This window comes from Mustelus asterias, chromosome 15 (assembly GCF_964213995.1).
Source record: "Mustelus asterias chromosome 15, sMusAst1.hap1.1, whole genome shotgun sequence".
Lineage (NCBI taxonomy): Eukaryota > Metazoa > Chordata > Chondrichthyes > Carcharhiniformes > Triakidae > Mustelus > Mustelus asterias.
Window position 1 is genome coordinate 58,840,698 of NC_135815.1, and position 20,040 is coordinate 58,860,737.

The window sequence follows — 20,040 nt, forward strand, 5'->3', positions numbered from 1 at the left end:
AGGTGTATTGACAGTTTGAATGTTTCCTCTTGTCGGAGAATCTATTTTTTAAAAATAAGGGCTCACTCATTTAAGACAGAGATGAGGAGAAATTTTTTTTCTCAGAGGATTGAGAATCTCTGGAACTCTGTTTCTCAAAAGGCAGTGGAAGCAGAGACTGAATATTTTTAAGGCAGAGCTATATACATTTTTGATTGACAAGGGGGTGAAAAGTTATCAGGGACAGGCAGGAATGTGGGTTTGAAGTTACAAATGGATCGGCCATGATCTTATTGAATGGTGGAGCAGGCTCGAGGGACCAAATGGCCTCTGCCTGCTCCTAACTTGTGCGTTCATATGTAACTCCAAGTTGATGGCATAACATGAGTCATCAAGCACAACATAAAGCAAATTTTTAGAAGAAACTGCAGGCTTTACCGGGATGTCACTCAACCAGTGTTCTTAGTTCAAATTCTACTCTAGGATTTGTGTACTTAGCATAAGTGTATTTAATGCAAACACCAAGTGATACTATATATTGGAAGTGCTATCCTTTAAGTTAGATATTATTCCCATAGGTGGGTGCCAAAGTTCCCATTGCATGATTCAAAGAAGCACAGGAGTTCATCATTCTTGGCCAACATTCCTCCTCTGGGCAGATTAATTAGTCATTCATCCACCAATCTTTTGCTGGCTGCTATGTTTGCTTTAATATTACGAGTGACTCTAGCATATGTGACATTTTTTAGATCTATTTGAGATGTGAAATGATGTAATAGGAATGTAGACCTATTTTTATATATAAATGGAAACTGGTTATATATCTTCAAAGATTTAGATAACATATGATTGAGAATAAACTGAACTTTGTTCTGACTTTTCTAATCCTGCAGACACCTTCTTTTCAGATTCCACTTGTGGCTAGTGAAGTATCAAGTTCTTATTCTTCACCAGAGCAAACCAGTAGGTCATCCACAGCTTCACCGTCACCATCGCAATATTCCTGTCAGGAAAGACAATCATGGCTTGACAGTGTTCATTCATCCTGTTCTGATTTTGGGCACCAGTCCTTAACTTCTAGTGTGGGATCTTCACAGCAGGAAATATGTGAAAATGAAAAAGCTGAGCTAAAAAGGACTCCCTCTGGATCACATGAGAATTTGGCTGCTGAAACTCCACGGTTCACTCTTCCTGGAGAAGACACTGAGACAGCAGAACACATAACTGTTTTAACCACATCTGTGAAAGGTAAGCATTTACCTCATTCCCAAAAGTCTTTCTCCCCTTCTTGTTCTAAGCTAAGATTCTGTTGACATTAACTGCATCTTGACTGAGTGAATCTAGAAAGTTGGAAAGGATTTTATTGAGTGAGGCATCACAGTCAAGTGCAGACACAAAGAGAATGTGCAAACTCCACACAGACAGATGCCCAAGGCTGGAATCAAACCTGGGTCCCTGGCTCTGTGAGGCAGCAGTGCTGTGCCATCGTGCTGCCTCAAGCAATTCATTGGAATGGGTGAAAACAATCAAAAGTTTTTGGAGAAGGGGTAGGATAGAATTTCTCTACAATTCTTTACAAATAGTAACAGCTTATTATGTTGCATATAGAGAGACGTTTGATTTCATTATATTTTAAGCACAGAAAAAGTTGGCACAGTGATTAGTAAGAAATTTGAGCAACGTTTTCAAAGTGACTGCTTGAGTACTATTTTTAAGGAATTGAAAGAGGAATAAAGGATACTTGTGATATATGTTTACTCAAATCTTTGTAAGCGTGAGTAACAGTAACAGCTGCTAATATGATTGTTCCAGAAATGGAAACACAAATCTGGAAATTAGCGAAGATATTGGTGTAACAAGTTGATCTTTGAAACCTTGAAAAATCCCTCCAGAAAAGGAGTCAACTTGCATGCTGAGTATAAAAATGAACTGCCAGTCTGGGTGGTCACCATTTTATCATTAACTATGCGGGGCCCTGCTCTGTATGGATGTGTATTAAATTCCCATGCATCTTCACAACACAGCCCGTGTTGCCCATTTGATCCCTTGTGCCCAGTTATAAGGCACCAGTAAATAAAATGTCTAATCGTATGGTGAAAAATCGAAGCTGACTCCTAATGTGAGTGTAGCATGTCAAGGCTGCAAAAGGGGGATCAATTTATATGCTTAGTATATGCAAATATGTGATTTCTGGGGCTGAAAAATTGAGTCACGTTATCCACCAGCGTCTGTAGCATACAGCCCAGTCAGTTCAATATTGCTAATATGAACACAGAGCATACACATTCCATTATTAAAGCACTGATAAGAGACTTGAGTTAATGATTTGCTAGTCAATGTGAGCATTGTGTGTTCAGCTTTTTTTGTCACAGTATCAGAGTAGGCAGTTTAGCTTTTTGAGCCTGTTCCGTCTTTCAATGAGATCATGCCTGATCAGTGACCTAACTCCACAGTCCCTGCCCCATATACCTCACCACACAGGGCTGACAAAAATCGATCAGTCTCGGATTTATAATTAACAATTGATCTGGCATTAATTGCAATTTGTGGGAGCTTCCACCACCCTTGTACATTGTGCAAGGTCTAGCTCTAACTTTTATATGTCCACTAATCCTAGATTCCTCAATCAGTAGAAATCGTTTCTCTCCATCTATCTATCTATTCCCTTTAATATCTAGAAAACTAGAATTATATCACCTCTTAACCTTTTAAATTCCAGGGAATACAAAGAACAAAGAACAATACAGCACAGGAACAGGCCCTTCGGCCCTCCAAGCCTGCGCCACTCATGTGCCCAACTAGACCATTCTTTTGTATCCCTCTATTCCCAGTCTGTTCATGTGGTTATCTAGATAAATCTTAAATGATCCCAGCGTGTCCGCCTCAATCACCTTGCTTGGCAGTGCATACCAGGCCCCCACCACCCTCTGTATAAAATACATCCCCCTGACATCTGTGTTGAACCTTGCCCCCCTCACCTTGAACCCGTGACCCCTTGTGTTTGTCACCTCCGACCTGGGAAAAAGCTTCCCACTGTTCACTCTATCTATGCCCTTCATAATTTTATACACCTCCATTAGGTCGCCCCTCATCCTCTGTCTTTCCAGGGAGAACAACCCCAGTTTACCCAATCTCTCCTCAAAGCTAAGACCCTCCATACCAGGCAACATCCTGGTAAACCTTCTCTGTACTCTCTTCAAAGCCTCCACGTCCTTCTGGTAGTGTGGCGACCAGAAATGGACGCAGTACTCCAACTGTGGCCTAACCATCGTTCTATACAGCTGCAACATCATATGCCAACTTTGATATTCTATGCCCCGTCCAATAAAGGCAAGCATGCCATATGCCTTCTTGACCACCCTCTCCACCTGTGCTGCCACCTTTAAGGATCTGTGGACTTGTACACCCAGGTCCCTCTGTGTGTCTATACTCCTGATAGTTCTGCATTAATTGTATAATTATTTATTGTACATTGTATCCCCTTACATTAGATCTACCGAAATGCATCACTTCGCATTTATCTGGATTAAATTCCATCTGCCATTTCTCCACCCAATGTTCCAGCCTATCTATATCCTGCTGTATTCTCTGACAATGTTCATTACTATCCGCAACTCCAGCAATCTTCGTGTCATCCGCAAACTTACTGATCACACCAGCTACATCTTCCTCCAAATCATTTATATATATCACAAACAGCAGAGGTCCCAGTACAGAGCCCTGCGGAACACCACTAGTCACAGACGTCCAACCGGAAAAAGACCCCTCCACTGCTACCCTCTGTCTTCTATGGCTAAGCCAATTCTCCACCCATCTAGCTAGCTCACCTTTTATCCCGTGAGATTTAACCTTTTGCACCAGCCTGCCATGAGGGACCTTGTCAAATGCATAATCCTTCTCATAATCCTTCTCATAATTTAATCCATGGAGTCCAGCTCTCATTCTGGTATACCTAAGCTATATTCCATCCATCTTTCCTAAGGTGTAGTGCATCTCGAACAGCTCACGGATCTTTTTTTAAATCATTCAATGTGGACATCACTGGTAAGGTGGACATTTATTGCCCATCCCTAATTGCATTGCGAAGGTGGTGATGAGCCTCTTTCTTGAACCGCTGTTGGCATGTGCTGAAGGTATTCCCAGTGTTTTTAGGTAGGGAGTTCCAGAATTTTGAGCTAATGCTGATTAAGGAAAAAATATATTGATATAAGATCATAAGGAGTAGGAGTTGGCCATTCAGCCCATGGAGCCTGCTCCACCATTCAATAAGATCATGGCTGATCTGATTGTGCCCCTAACTCTTTCCTATCAGACACCTCAAAGCGCTTCACAGCCAATTAAATACTTTGAAGTGTAGTCACTGATGTACTATATATTTATGATAATGATATATGTCCGAGTCAGTTTGTTTGATGACTTGGAGAGCTTGAAGGTAGTGCATTTTCATGCTACTGCTGTTCTTATCCTTCCAGGTTGTATGTTTGCAGTTTTGAGAGTTGATCTATGTACCTGCAACCTAAGTCAATTGGACAACCACTGTTTCTGGCTTTTCATGATTTAGAAAATATCCTGTTTTGTTTTTCTTGGCCCAAAGTGGACAACCTCACATTTGCCAACATTGACGTTCACTTACTACAGTTTTGTCCCTTTACTTTAATGTAGCCACATCTCTTTGAAATATAATGATTTGATTTGCAGCGTTTAAAATGCTGGCTATCTTTGTGTCAGCAGCAACTTTGAATATATGGTTTTCTCCTCATGGTACATAATTGAAGCCCTAACACCGAATCTTGCAGAACAACACCACTTTCATCCTGCTAATTACTGTACCTGCCCATTATCCAAAATCTGTTTCATGCCATTCATCCAATTTTCTAACCAGGTTTATAAGCTCCAAGTTTATGAGCTCCAACTTTAGTGATCAGTCTCCTATGAAGGCCATATTAGTAACATCCAATCAGGTTTGTGAGGCATGACCAAATGTTTTACAAATCCATGCTAGCTCTTTCTGATCAGCTAAAAAGGTTCAAGGTGTTCAGTCATTCTACCCTTAATTGTAGATTATATTCATTTCCCAGTGTTATGTGTTAAGATAACTGGTTTATAATTCCTTAGTTTACCTTTCTTAACAAAAACAGACTGACACAATTTTCCAATCCACAGGAAGAGCTCCCAAATTGAGAGAACTTTGGGACATTATAGTTAGAGCATCTGCAATGTTCTCATTTACTTCCTTTTAAGCCCTGGAATGGAAACCATCCAGCTCTGATGATTGGTCATTCCTTGGGGTGGTATGGTGGCACAGTGGTTAGCACTGCTGCCTCAGCACCAGGGATCCAGGTTCAATTCTGGCCTTGGGTGACTGTGTGGAGTTTGCACGTTCTCCCCATGTCTGCGTGGGTTTCTCCAAGCGCCCCAGTTTCCTCCCACACTCCAAAGCTGTGCGGGTTAGGTTGATTGGACACACTAAATTGCCCCTTAGTGTCAGGGGAATTAATAGTGTAAATACATGGGGTTACGGAGGTAGGGCCTGGGTGGGATTGTTGTCAGTGCAGGCTTGATGGGCCAAATGGCCTCGTGCACTGTAGGGATTCTATGATTCTCAGTGTCTTTGCTTTCTTTGTTACTATTATTTTGGTTACATTAAATGTGGTGAGCCCCTGGCCCTAATTCAATACCAATTTCCTTAGGATGTCTGGCATGCTGACCTCTTCCTCTGTTGTAATTACTAGCGCAAAGTGCTTCAACATGTCCATCATCTGTCATGGCTTTTTTTTAACGTAGAGCTCTATCTACTTCGAGTATATAAACTGGTAACACATTGCATTAAATTCCCATTTGAACAGTTTCCACTGATCTTCTGTCTTTTTATGTATGAATGGATTTGCCGAGTTTACTGTGAACAGTCTTTGTCTCAGAGAATGCCTAAATCTAGAATCTTAGTGGTATTTCACCTGTGTTCCTTTCAAACATTATATTGAACTCAATCACTTTGTGAATGCTATTCGATAAATGTCCGTGTTGTGAACGAAATCCGGATCATTGCTCATTACTAAATCAAATACGGCCTGCTTTCTTATTTATCCATGAGCATATTATTGCAGAGAAATATCCTTAGCATGACAAAGATATTTGCTAATCTGCTTATCGTAATCAAATTCCCCATTAAAACTGCCCTGGCTTTGCTTACACGCTTGTCGAATCTCTGCTTTTGGTTGTTACAAGGGAACCCATATACAACTCTGGCTACATGTCTGAATTCTACATCGGGCTGGCTTTTGCAGACTCGAGAAGATGCCACAGAACTTTCAAAATGGACAGGATCCTGATGTAAAGTCCAATCCAAATCCAATTTTGCTGGAAGGGGGAAGGGAGGACATAATTCACACAGGCTGGAAATCTGAACTCGGCAGGGCCATTTGAACTCCGTACTGAATTCAAACGGACTCCATTCCGGTTGTTCCAAAGGCAAAAGTCACAAATTGATGGTGTAGGCATGAATGCTGTTGGAAGCTGAATGAGGTCTGTTTAAGTCAGAACATTGAATACAGGAGTTGGGACGTCTTATTGAAATTGTACAAGACATTGGTAAGGCCACACTTGGAATACTGTGTACAGTTCTGGTCACCCTATTATAGAAAATATATTATTAAACTAGAAAGAGTGCAGAAAAGATTTACTAGGATGCTACCGGGACTTGATGGTTTGAGTTATAAGGAGAGGCTGGATAGACTGGGACTTTTTTCTCTGGAGCATAGAAGGTGATCTTATAGAGGTCTATAAAATAATGAGGGGCACAGATCAGCTAGATAGTCAATATCTTTTCCCAAAGGTAGGGGAGTCTAAAACTGGAGGGCATAGGTTTGAGGTGAGAGGGGAGAGATACAAAAGTGTCCAGAGGGGCAATTTTTTCACACAGAGGGTGGTGAGTGTCTGGAACAAGCTGCCAGAGGTAGTAGTAGAGGCGGGTACAATTTGTCTTTTAAAAAGCATTTAAACAGTTACATGGGTAAGATGGGTATCGAGGGATATGGGCCAAATGAGGGCAACTGGGATTAGCTTAGGGGTTTAAAAAAAAGGGCGGCATGGACAAGTTGGGCCAAAGAGCCTGTTTCCATGCTGTAAACCTCTATGACTCTAAGTGTCATGATCTGAAGTTTTTAAATCCTCCATTCTTTAAATTTAGAATGAAAAATAGCTTAAGCTGTCCGTGAAAGTAAATAAACAGTCTGCTGAACTGTTTTGATTGACAGACCATGTGATGTAGATAAAAAAAGTTGACATTTCACTAGGGTTGTTATTATGTCATGAGGGATGCTTGGGTACATTTCAAATGTGACAATTACCTCAGTAAGGGGCTCTAAGTTCACAGTTTGACAGTTTAAAGAACTATTAAAGAATTAGCTGTCTTGAATGTGACTGACGAATGAAGTGAGGTAAAAGTGACAGCCCTTGAAATCAATTAGCCCTTGCAAAACTGAAGTCAATGGGAATTGGGGGAGGGGGGTGTGGGAGGCTCTTCACTGATTGGAGCAATATTTAACACAAAGGAAGATGTTTGTAGTTGTTAGTGGCCAAACATTTCAGCCGTAGGACATCACTGCTGTAGTTCCTCAGAGTAGTGTCTGAGGCCCAACCATGTTTAGCTGTTTCACCAATGAATTTTCTTCCATCATAAAGTTAGAATTGGTGGTGTTTGCTGATGACTGCATAGTGTTTAGCTTCATTTGTGACTCCTCGGGTTCATACCACATTCAGCAAAACCTGGACAATACTCCATAAGTAACATTCACGCCACATAAGTGGCATGCAATGACCATCTCCAGTAAGGGAAAATCTAACCAACTTTCCTTGACATTCAATGGCATTACCAATGCAGAATATTTCACTATCAACATACTCTGGGTTACCATTGACCAGGAGTTGAATAGACCAGCCACATAAATACTGTACCAAATCAATTGATGCACTTCCACTCTCTAGCAACCATAACATTGCGGCCTCCTTTAAACTGCCAACTTTGTGAAACATTCTAGGTATTTTGATGTTATGGGAACTGCCCATAAGAAGTCAAAAACAGAAACAAGCATCTCACAGATATGCCAAAATGGGCCATTGCAAAAGCTTGACCAGTTTCCTCTGAGAAGAATATTCAGAAAAAGAGTCTAGGTACCTTCAAGAAGAAAAACAAATTGCATTCTACAAAGGAATTTACAATATGGAAGAAATAATTATGACTGTGAAGGAGAGAATGTCCAGAAATAAGATGAAGAACTCCAATTGAGCATTTTATCCATGAAGGGTGGAGCAAATATATTCTGGTTGATTTTGCCAAGTGGACAACCTATTAGGATGGAAGTTGAAACAGGTACTGCTGTATCTTTAATCCTCGGACAACATCCTAACAAACACTGAAGCATCTTCCTTTAAAACCAGCTGATGTGATTTTAAGGACATACACAGAAGAGATCATGCTGTTCAAAATTTACCCCATGGTCAATGTAGAGTTGATTAGACAAACAACTGAGTTGCCTCTCCATATGGTTCGTGGAAATTTTTCAGTTCTATTTGAGAGATCATGGTAGGAGAAGATAAAGATTAACTGGAGTGCTGTCAACAGACTGGTTAATGCCAAACAGACCTACAGCACCTTTTGGATAAATACAAGAGTGCATTTGAAGAGACATTTGGCTTAATGAAGGGAGTTCAAGTGGAATTCAAGATAAAGCCTAATAGTCAACCAAAAAATCTCAAAGCAAGAGTGGTGCCATATGCAATTTGTCCCAGGTAGAAGAAGAACTAGTATGGTTTGTCAATACTGGTGTGTTTGAGCCGGTTACAATGAGTGACGAGGCTACTCCTGTTGTACTTGTCATTAAAACAACCATAAATGAGGTGCGCTGATCAATATCGATTACCTTTAATTGAAGATTTGTTTGCTGGGTTATCAGACGGGCAGAAATTCAGCAAGACTGATCTTTCACAAGCATATTTATAAATGAATGTAGTTAGTAAACCTCAACGATTGCTTACCATCATTACTCATAAAGGTCTTTTTTATTATAAAAGATTGCCTTTTGGAATAACATGTGCACCTGCCCTATTCCAAGATCGATTAATCAAATGTTAAGTGGTCTCTTTGATGTACAATGTTACCTGGATGATATTCTTATTGTAAGAAGTTTAACAACACCAGGTTAAAGTCCAACAGGTTTATTTGGTAGCAAAAGCCACACAAGCTTTCGAGGCTCTGAGCCCCTTCTTCAGGTGAGTGGGAATTCTGTTCACAAACAGAACTTATAAAGACACAGACTCAATTTACATGAATAATGGTTGGAATGCGAATACTTACAACTAATCCAGTCTTTAAGAAACAAAACAATGGGAGTGGAGAGAGCATCAAGACAGGCTAAAAAGATGTGTATTGTCTCCAGACAAGACAGCCAGTGAAACTCTGCAGGTCCACGCAACTGTGGGAGTTACAAATAGTGTGACATAAACCCAATATGTCTGGAGACAATACACATCTTTTTAGCCTGTCTTGATGCTCTCTCCACTCCCATTGTTTTGTTTCTTAAAGACTGGATTAGTTGTAAGTATTCGCATTCCAACCATTATTCATGTAAATTGAGTCTGTGTCTTTATAAGTTCTGTTTGTGAACAGAATTCCCACTCACCTGAAGAAGGGGCTCAGAGCCTCGAAAGCTTGTGTGGCTTTTGCTACCAAATAAACCTGTTGGACTTTAACCTGGTGTTGTTAAACTTCTTACTGTGTTTACCCCAGTCCAACGCCGGCATCTCCACATCATGATATTCTTATTACAGGGTCCCGTGAACAGGAGCCTATAAAACACGCCAATGACATCACCATCAAATCATGTGACCGGCTCTTAAAGCAACCATGCAATGACCTAAATATATAACAGTCACACTCCTGACTTGTAACTTGTAGATGGTAGAGTCAGGGGGTGAGACACTTGCAGCAGAATTCCTAGCTTCAGACCTGCTCTGGTAGCCACAGTATTTATATGGCTAGTTCAGTTTCTTGTCAATGGTCACCCCCAGGATGTTGATAGTCGGGGAATTCAGTGATGGCAATTCCATTGATTGCTATAAAAAAAACTAAATGCTCATGAGGGATTGGGTAAACATGTCGTGGGTCCATTAATGAAGACAAGGCACAGGAAAATAGTTATACAAAAGTTTTAAAGCTTGAAGACATTTTGGCAGCAAAGCTCTCCATGTGTGCTCTGCTCAAATGCAAATTGAAACTAAACTGGATTGCATGACACACTTCCCTTCCAGTGACTGAATATTGCATGCTGCTATACGTCAAAGACATTTTATGACAGTGTATACCATCTATATGATGTACTGCATCACCATGCCATTCTTCCATCAGTAGCACCTTACAAATGTGTGACCTCTACCATCTAGAAGGTCAATGGCAGCAGATGCATGTGAGGGCCACCACCTGCAATTTCCCCTCCAAACCTCTCACATCCTGACTTGAAACCACATAGCCATTTCTTCGCTGCTATTGGGCCTAAACCCTGGAACTCTGTTCCTCAGGTCAGAGGGTGTACATACCACAGATGGACTGCGATGGTTCACCACCACCTTCTCAAGGGAAATTAGGGATGGGCAATAAATGCTGACTTTGAAAGAATTTTAAAAAGCAGACCTCATAACCTGGTATATTGAGTTCCCAATGCCTGAGACATCTTAGAAAATCATAGAATTCCTACAGTGCAGAAGGAAGCCATTTGGCCCATTGAGTCTGCACCGACAACAATCAAAACCAGGCCCTATCCCCATAACCCCACATATCTACCCTTAAATCCCTAACATTAAGGGGCAATTTAGCACGGCTACCTACGCAGACATGGGGAGAATGTACAAACTCCACAAAGTCATCCAAGGCCAGAATTGAACCTGGGTCCCTGGCGCTGTGAGGCAGCAATTCTAACCATTGTGCCACTGCGCTATTCCTTGCAGCCATGTCTCAGTAATGGTTATCATAAGATCCCCAAAACGTACTCCAAACAATGAATATATGGAGGTCATTTATTCAGTTTTCCATTTGTAGAGATTGCACTTAACTAGTTGTTTAGCAACGGCAAATATAATGGCTTTCAGACTTTAACATTATTTGAACTGAAGTTGCTGTTTCCTTGCTTTGACGTGCAATGAAATTGGATCTTACTTTGCTGCGTATTATAAGAGGGATTGTTTGTTTTTTTGTGTAATAAAGCCTGGAATAGACATCCTGAAAGTTGGCCAAAGACAAAACATGCTGAATACCAAACTTTTATTCATCCTGTGTTAAGTACTTTTCACATTTTGGACATGTTCTTGAAGCGTCAGTGCTTATCCTCAAGGATTAAGGAGCTGACTGACAAATATTTATGTTATATTTGTTTCTGCAGCATTCCTTTCCTAATTACTTTTTTTCCATTACTGGCTTTAATCAGATTGAATTCATTTTTAAGAAATAGGATTGATTTTTTTCATTGCAAAAGTCAATATAATACACTTCACATCATTTATAAAACACAATTTATATACATCAGGCTTTAAGAAAGTGCATATGACAAGGTTGAATTCTCGGTGATCCATTTTGTGCAAATTATACTAATAGCATGAATTTATAATAGTAATGACAACAAAGCTATCGGTGTTGCTGCTATCACTCCTGTGAACTGACAGCAACTTTGAAGTTTGCATATATGCAGTTAAATCTGGAAATCCAGATTTTGGGTGTCAATAATTCTACATTGGGTGCATGTTGAAGTTTCCCCAGTCTGCAATCAATTAGGAATCAATGAACAATGAGAAATTGTCCTTTTGCAGTCTCATTGTCAAAATCCTTGAAAAATGTCACACCTTTAAGTGAGATATAAATAGGTTCAACAGCATTCTAAGTTCATAATTACTGATGAACATCTTCACTGGGCCATGTGGAATATCACCGTTTATCATTTTTTAAATGTTTGATCATGATATTGTCAGTGCAGGCTAGATGGGCCAAATGGCCACCTTCTGCACTGGAGGGATTCTATGATATTTCAGCCGCTACCTTAATCCCAAGTGTATGACCCAATCATTTATACTGATTTCCATAAAATTCAATTAAAGCTAAAGGATTATCAATGCATTTTACTTCCTGGTTTGCAGTCTGTGATAATACTTTAATACGATTGGCTGCTTACCTTGCCTGATAACATCACTATTGCTGAATGCCTGGAGACCCCTTTGACTTGACATCAGATTCAAACTAACATTTGGAAGTGGGAGATCCAAACCACAGATATCAACTTTGATTTGATTTGGTTTAATTTATTATTGTCACATGTATTAGTATACAATGAAAAGTATTGTTTCTTGCACGCTATACAGACAAAGCATACCGTTCATAGAGAAGGAAAGGAGAGGGTGCAGTATGTAATATTGCAGTCATGGCTAGGGTTTAGAAAAAGATCAACTTAATATAACGTGGGTCCATTAAAAAATCTGATGGCAGCAATGAAGAAACTGCTCTTGAGTTGGTTGGTACATGATCTCAGGCTTTTGTATCTTTTTCCTGATGGAAGAAGGTGGAAGAGAGAATGTCTGGGGTGCACTGGATCTTTGTGAGCAGCTTTCTTCAAGGTCAGCAGCTAAGTGCTATCATGTCACTGTTGATTGCAAAATTTAGGCTACTATTCTGAGCGTTATGCAAGGAGAACTTGATCTACATGCAAAGACTTACCTGAACATGTCGATATTTTTCTGACAAGTATTTCTGTAAAATGTAATGATACATAGATTTGAAAATTTAATTTAGTAGCTACTCTGGATGCACCCAATGTTCAGTGTGTTTCTCCAGTGTATTGCTGAGCCAAACAGATACACAAGGTTTCTGATTCAATCCACAGTATTGTGTCGAATGAGCTGATCTCAGCCAGGCTGCCAGTAAGAACATTACAATTTACCTGATCTTTGTAAACCTGAAAATGCATTTGTGGATGTGGACAGAGACGGGGCTGATGAATTCACTACTTTACTGTCTCTTCTTCAAAACCATGCTACTAACTAACAGTCGAGGCTCAAACAGCCATCTGGGTGAGGCCGAGTCCAGGGCCTATGGAACTGTTCCCCAGTGTTGTGGGAAAAATGCCACTTGTGAGTCAGACTTGAAGGTTTCAACAATACAGTTTTATTTAACGAAGCTTCGTGGAGAAAAGGCACTAACAAGCAGCTAAACCTTCTCTCAATGAGACAATAGGAGCGGTCCATCTTTATATCCTTTACACAATAGATGGACCGGATATCTAGCCATTATCACATCGTTGTAATCAAGTAGGTGATCAATCATTAAACACATCAACACATCGTTATAGACAAATACAGACTAGATACAGACATAAGCATGTTAACATTGCATTGTTCTATGAATGGATACATTTCCTACGTCAGTGACTATCAATGACTTTAGTTTCGGTCTATTCATACAGTAGTTGACAGTAATTGGTTTTCCTACAGTTATGTATTCCCGATCCCACCTGTAGTTAATCTCATTACCTATCCCTACTGTTCTTATCTTTAAGCCCTGGCTGGCTTCCTGTAAGATTTGATTCCTGCATGTTTAACTTTGGATAGCTGTCTGTCCTTTTTGTTTTAATCTCAGGTGGCTGTTTGTACTGAAAGTCAGTATCTGTTTAATGTCTCTTTCCCAGGTGACTGTGTGCCAGGCCATCATCTTATGTGCACCCATCTGTGTATTTTTCCTCCTTCACCCAGCAAGAGTTAACGCTTGGTGGATCCAGAAGTAACTGGGTACATCATAGCACGAAAAGTCTAAAGATTATTCTAATTGTCATTGAGAAGAAATGTTAATTATATTTCCTTGTTTTAATAGCCCAGGAAATATCATCCAACTGGCGAGAGCAGTAGACAATGCTGCTTCATTAGATTGGAAAATTGGAGATATTTGGAGCCGAGTGCTTTTAAGTGGCTACTGGTCTCATTATATTGCAGTATGATTTAATAACATAGCATGGAAATGCATTTCCAAACAAATTTGGTTTATATGTTTGCTCGGGAGCCACCCTAAAGGAGAGAATATATTGATGTTATTTATGTTGTAATGTGCTATTTCCCATTAAAGCATATTGATTACATTAAAGGGGCATTTTCATCTCATTGGGGAATGTTTAGAGCAGCTTGCAAAGCTACATTTATATTTCACCAATATAATGATAGGAGAGCTTTCACTGCAGCAAGTATCATACTGGGTTTCACAATATTGATTCATGAGCATGTTCATGAATTCACTTTTTCCCAATATGCCACTGCTGTGCATCACTCATTGCATTATTATATTCTGTTCTATTCACTAACTTAATAAAACATTGGGCAAGAAGATGATTATAGTACATAGGATACATGGTACAGAAACAGCCCATTTGGCCCAACCTGTTTTGATTTGATTTGATTTATTATTGTCGCACGTGTTAGTATACAGTGAAAGGTATTGCACCAACTAGTGCGGCAAATTCCTGACACCCACTACCCTTTGCGTAAAAGGATTCTTCCTCATTTGATTTGATTTATTATTGTCACATGTATTGGTGTACAGTGAAAAGTATTGTTTCTTGCATGCTATACAGACGAAGCATACCACACATAATGAAGGAAAGGAGAGTGCAGAATGTAGTGTTACAGTCATAGTTAGGGTGTAGAGAAAGATCAACTTAATACAAGGTAGGTCCATTCAAAAGTCTGATGGCAGCAGGGAAGAAGCTATTCTTGAGTTGGTTGGTACATCCTCAGACTTTTGTATCTTTTTCCTGACGGAAGAAGGTGGAAGAGAGAATGTCTGGAGTACGTGGGGTCTGTAGGAGGGAATGAATGAACTGAGTCTTTCGAGACTGTGTAAACCTTCAACAAATATGGATTTATTCAACATGCATGAGGGAAAGCAGAACTCGAGGCTGTAATTTCAGCTTGCTTCCAAGCTACTTTACTGATCATTGGTTCTTAAATATTCTGATGCCTCTTTTGTTACATTTCAAAGCATTCCATTTACATTAGGGCATATTGTTACTTTGAATTGGTTACAGTTCTGTTTTTGATCACATTATATGTTTCCATTGTCTTGTGTGCTTTCGCTTTAATCATTTTCTGGACATCCCCTGTCTACCTGTTTACAATATCAAAGTGTTGTGTTTGTCAAACTGATTTTGATGGTATGTTAATTGTCCCATCTCCCAGCTACTTGATTAGTTTTTCAGAGGCACAATGGTTCTTCTAGACTATTTGGAGCCTTGATAATCAATCCTCCTATGGTTGCTGTAACCTTGGAACGATCTCACCTGGGGTGTGACTGTTTTAATGCCATCTGAGATGTAGTTATTTGTGAGTATGGATACTACAGTGCTTTCTGTTTAACCCTTTCCGTGCATTCCTCTCCCGCTGCAGCCCACACTCGTTGGGTTTGCCCTACTACAGGATCCTGGATTATGCTGGCTGCTTTTTCAAGACAGTGGGAAGTGTAGACAATGTCACTGGATGGGAGGCTGTTTTTGTGATGGGCTGGGCTTCGTTCACAACCCTTTGTGGTTTCTTGCAGTCTTGAACAGAGCAGAAGCCATACCAAGCTGTGATGCTGTCAGAAAGAATGCTTTCTATGGTGCATCTGTAAAAGTTGGTGAGAGCCGTAGCAGACATGCCAAATTTCCTTTAGTCTCCTGAGAAAGTAGAGGTGTTGGTGGGTTTTCTTAACAATAGCATCAGCGTGGGAGGGACTAAGACAGGTTGTTGGTGATCTGGACACCTAGAAACTTGAAACTCTCGATCATTTCCACTTCGATCCTTGGTTATCTTCTCCCTCAAAATGGGTCTAGCTTTGCCTTAAATGCATCTATACTTGGCTTTGGTCACTCCCTGTGGTAGCAAGATCCACATTCATACCATTCATGGGAGATCTCTGAAGAACCTCTTTCTTCATTGAATTTCCTGGTGACTATCTCAGCTTGATGGCCTTTAATTATATTCTTCCCCACAAGAGGAAACATTCTCTCTGTATCCACTGAAGCAAAACATTCCATCATTTTAAAACCCTCTATTGGTCACTCCTCAAGGGAAAAGAGGCAATCCTTCACTAATGTATATACCCAACCATTGCCTGTAACATCTTTATAAATCATCTCTGTACCAAGGTTCAAAACAGCTTTCGCATAACTTTCCTACTTTTCAATTCTACCTCTTTGGAAAGCCGTGTGCCTATTTGATGCACTATCAATCAAGCAAAGATTAGTTTGTATGCTAGAACAAATAGGCTTTTATTAGCAAAAGACTTGGAGCACACCCATGCCCATGAACTGGTCCAGAGACTGAGGCAGGGGGTGGGGAGCAGTCACCTTTATACCTGGACCAGGGGGGGAGGAGTCCCAGGCCGGGTCAGCAGGGGCATGTCCAGGCATGTCACACACACACACAGGCAATAAGCTAACAGTGGTTTACCACACTATTTCCTTGCAGTCTTCCTTCGTCCAAACTGCAAATTGTTAATGCAGTTCGTGAACAGCAGTGTTTCACGACTAATCCTTGTGGACATCATTTCCCAACTTCAGCCACTCTGAATAAATACCCTTTGTTTCCAGGCCAGAATCGAACCTGGTCCCTGGCGCTGTGAGCAAGCAGTGCTAACCACTGTGCAGCCAACCTCAGGAAACATTTATTAAATTACAAAAACAATACCTAACAAAGTTAGGCAGCGACTTTACTGGCCTAACATGTTTCTTGCTTCCTAATTCGGCATGGCGTGAAGCGACAAATGGTCTTTTTCTCTCTCTATCTCTGAAATCTTCTGGTTTTCTGCTCCCAGCTAGGAAGCTGTCTTCAGTTTCAGATTCAGTGCGTGCCTGACACCTTAAAGCTGTTGCTATTTAACTCTTTCCAAACTGCAACCCATGTACATAATCAGTGATGTTGATGAATTCTGATTGGCTCACGCAGCCCATGATCTGTCCCTGATTCATTTCTCGAGGCTGATGGTCACCCATAGATACCATTTCCTGTTGTCTCCTGACTGGCTGTATAACGTGTCAATTACTTGTAAGACCATCCCTCTGATTATAGTTTTTTCTGTTATTTCATTAAATTTCATGACTTTCTGCAGTGATAACTGGGGCTTTAAGATAGTTCTGGTGTCCGCTTATTTGAGATAAGAAATTGTGTGATGTCTTGTACTGACAATTAACATTTTTGACTCATTTTCCCACATGCCTAATTGATGTATAGGTATTACTGTCACATGTCCTGTAGAACTCTCATGAAACAGGTGTTAATCAGTGTGTTTTGATTAAGAGAACTGCTGTTCCATTGTACATTTTTGTAGCATCTGTCTGTGCTTGGTATAAGTTAATTAAAAATACTAAAGAGTATAGAGTGGTGCATAACCTTGCAGAAATTACAATGTTACAGAAATTATATAAAGTCGATTCATAAATACATATAAAATAAGTACATAAAAATGATCCAGAAACAGAAAATGCTGGAAAATCTCAGCAGATATGGCAGCATCTGTGGAGAGAGAATAGAGCCAATGTTTCGAGTCTGGATGACTCTTCATCAGAGATGATTGGTATGCTAAAGTAATAAGATACTCATATTACTGCATAATACATGACATGTTCATAAAGAATAGAAATCAAGGGAACTACATAGTTGCAAAAGCTGGTTACAGAACTTAATTCTAAGCTTATAGATTATGTATTGTGAAGGAAAGTGACTATTTCTACTCTTTAAGCTTCACAGGGTTAAGTTACCTTCACTTAAGACACAAGGCTGAATGTTTAACACCTGCTTTTCTTCCCCGTCTCTCCCCAGTCACACTCCCACATGCCGACCCACTCACTGGGTTCCATCCACTGTCCATGGAGATGTTAGCCAGCACAAAGTAAAAGCAGCAGGATCCCATACTAAAACTGCTCACTCTCACTGTGAAGACTCTGCTGCTGAGCACTGGAGCCGAACTCAGCACTGTTCATTCTCTCACTCTCCTGCCCATGGCAGAGGCTCCATCTCCTGAGCGGGAAGTGAGCTGCAGTGTTTCTCTCCAACCCTAGACTGAGTGAAGGAACTGGCTCTCCCCTGCCTGCCTGCTCCTGTTTGCTATTGCCTGTGGCTGTAATCTTCTCTCTGCGTGCCTCTCGGCTTTGCTTGTCGCTCCGCTCTCTCTTCGACTGGAACATGTTTTTCTCAGGCTTTCAGTTTTCTGCCGCTTTCTAACAACTTGATTCTCTCCTCCTTTCTCCAGTCTCCTTGTGGCCAAGTGAGATAACGGCAGCACTAGTGTAGGTGCTCAGTGCGCCTGCTCAAAAAACAGTGTTACATATTGACCGGGGTGGCACGGTGACACAGTGGTTAGCACTGCTGCCTCACAGCGCAGGGACCCAGGTTTAATTCCCAGCTTTGGTCACTGTCTGTGTGGAGTTTGCACATTCTCCCCATGTCTGTGTGGATTTCCTCTGGGTGCTCCAGTTTCCTCCCACTCTCCAAAGATGTGCGGGTTAGGTGGATTGGTCACGCTAAATTACCCATAGTGTCAGGGGGACTAGCTAGAGTAAATACATGGGGTTATGGGGATAGGGCCTGGGTGGGATTGTGGTTGGTGCAGACTCAATGGGCCAAATGGCCTCCTTCTGCATGGTAGGATTCTATGATTCTATGACGGTAGCTACCACAATGCGAAAAATAATGAGGTGCCACACCAGTGGTTTGTAGTGAAGTGTGCTGTAGGCTTATTAAGGTGTTGCTTGATCCAGGTCTAAGATGGAAGAGCCACAGGAACCCACAAATCTCTCTACATATGTCACTACAGATCACATGATGGTATACATAGGAGAGATGCAACCACTTTAAATACATAACAGGAAGCAGTAAGAGAATTCCCAGTAGTCTCCTAGTCACTGCCTAAGAAATACAGGAGAAATGGTGTCCAATGAAGCCATCAAATGGGATGCCAGACAAGAGACAAAATTACGGGACAGTTGGTTATCCAGGTTGGTGTAGAGATCATGGGGATTGGAGGTAATGGCTACAATGTGGTCTGGTGGGTCCCAGGATGCTTGCAGGTGGGAATGGTGACGGTTCAGCAACAGATTGTGAGCAGAGATATGAGGATTTAAGATGTGCATGATTGTGGGGGATTTGATCATAGAGAGCCAGGGTACATTGATTATGAGGAGGAGTCTAATTGTAGGCGAGTTCTGTGTTATCACCGAGTAGTTTAAGTGTGGGGAGGGAAACGGGTGAGCTTGAGCGATGAGGCAGACATGCTCCTGTTCCTACTGACCCACAAGCAATGCTGGAAAGACACTTAACTCTTCCACAATTTCTGCAGGAATGGTTTTGGGTTTTTTGGTATTGATGAAAGGAATGTGGCAACACAGACAGGAAGTTGGTTAAAAGGTAACAGTGGACACTTCAAGGACCCGATGGATCTAAAGATAGTTGTCTGCTTGTGGTAGTGTGTATGTAAAAATAGTGTATGGTTAACTATGAAGAGGTCTCAGTGGCTTCACATGTCAGATCAAATTTGATAAGGCAAGTGCGAGCTAGATACATATTGAGAGGATGAATGAGGATTCTAATTTGCTTGTATATTAAAATCTGTTGAACATTTTTGAGTTGGTTGAGGTTCATGAGCATAAAGGCATTTAATAGGATTACAATCTTCACCTTTTCATTCCTGCTGGTAAACTGAGAGAGAAAAGGTTGGTAGGCTATGGTGGTGACATGCTGATAAGGGTAGGCTGGAGGCCTGGGCTAATGATATTGAAAGCAGGAGTTTGAATCCCAACCTGGACTGATGTAAATGTGAATTCTGTTTTTGGATATAAGGGGATGTGCAGCAACACAGTAGCACAGTGATTAGTACTGCTGCCTCACAGCGCCAGGGACCCCAGTTCAATTCCGGCTTTGGGCAACTGTCTGTGTAGAATTTGCACATTCTCCCCGTGACTGTGGGATTTCCTTCAGATGTTCTGGTTTCCTCCCACGCTCCAAAGATGT

At 40.9% G+C, this 20,040-nt stretch overlaps 1 protein-coding gene across 6 annotated transcripts in view; it reads left to right on the top strand.

Annotated features, from left to right (window-relative positions):
- The window catches only part of ipcef1 (interaction protein for cytohesin exchange factors 1), a 138,006-nt gene that overhangs the window by 88,698 nt on the left and 29,268 nt on the right, over positions 1-20,040 (top strand). For 3 of the 6 annotated variants that reach the window (XM_078229950.1, XM_078229948.1, XM_078229953.1), the window contains one exon: positions 888-1,227. In XM_078229950.1, coding sequence (XP_078086076.1) covers positions 888-1,227 — 340 coding nt within the window. Of the gene's footprint in view, positions 1-872; positions 1,228-20,040 lie in introns of all 6 variants that reach the window. The other 3 variants (XM_078229949.1, XM_078229952.1, XM_078229951.1) reach the window with 1 other exon arrangement.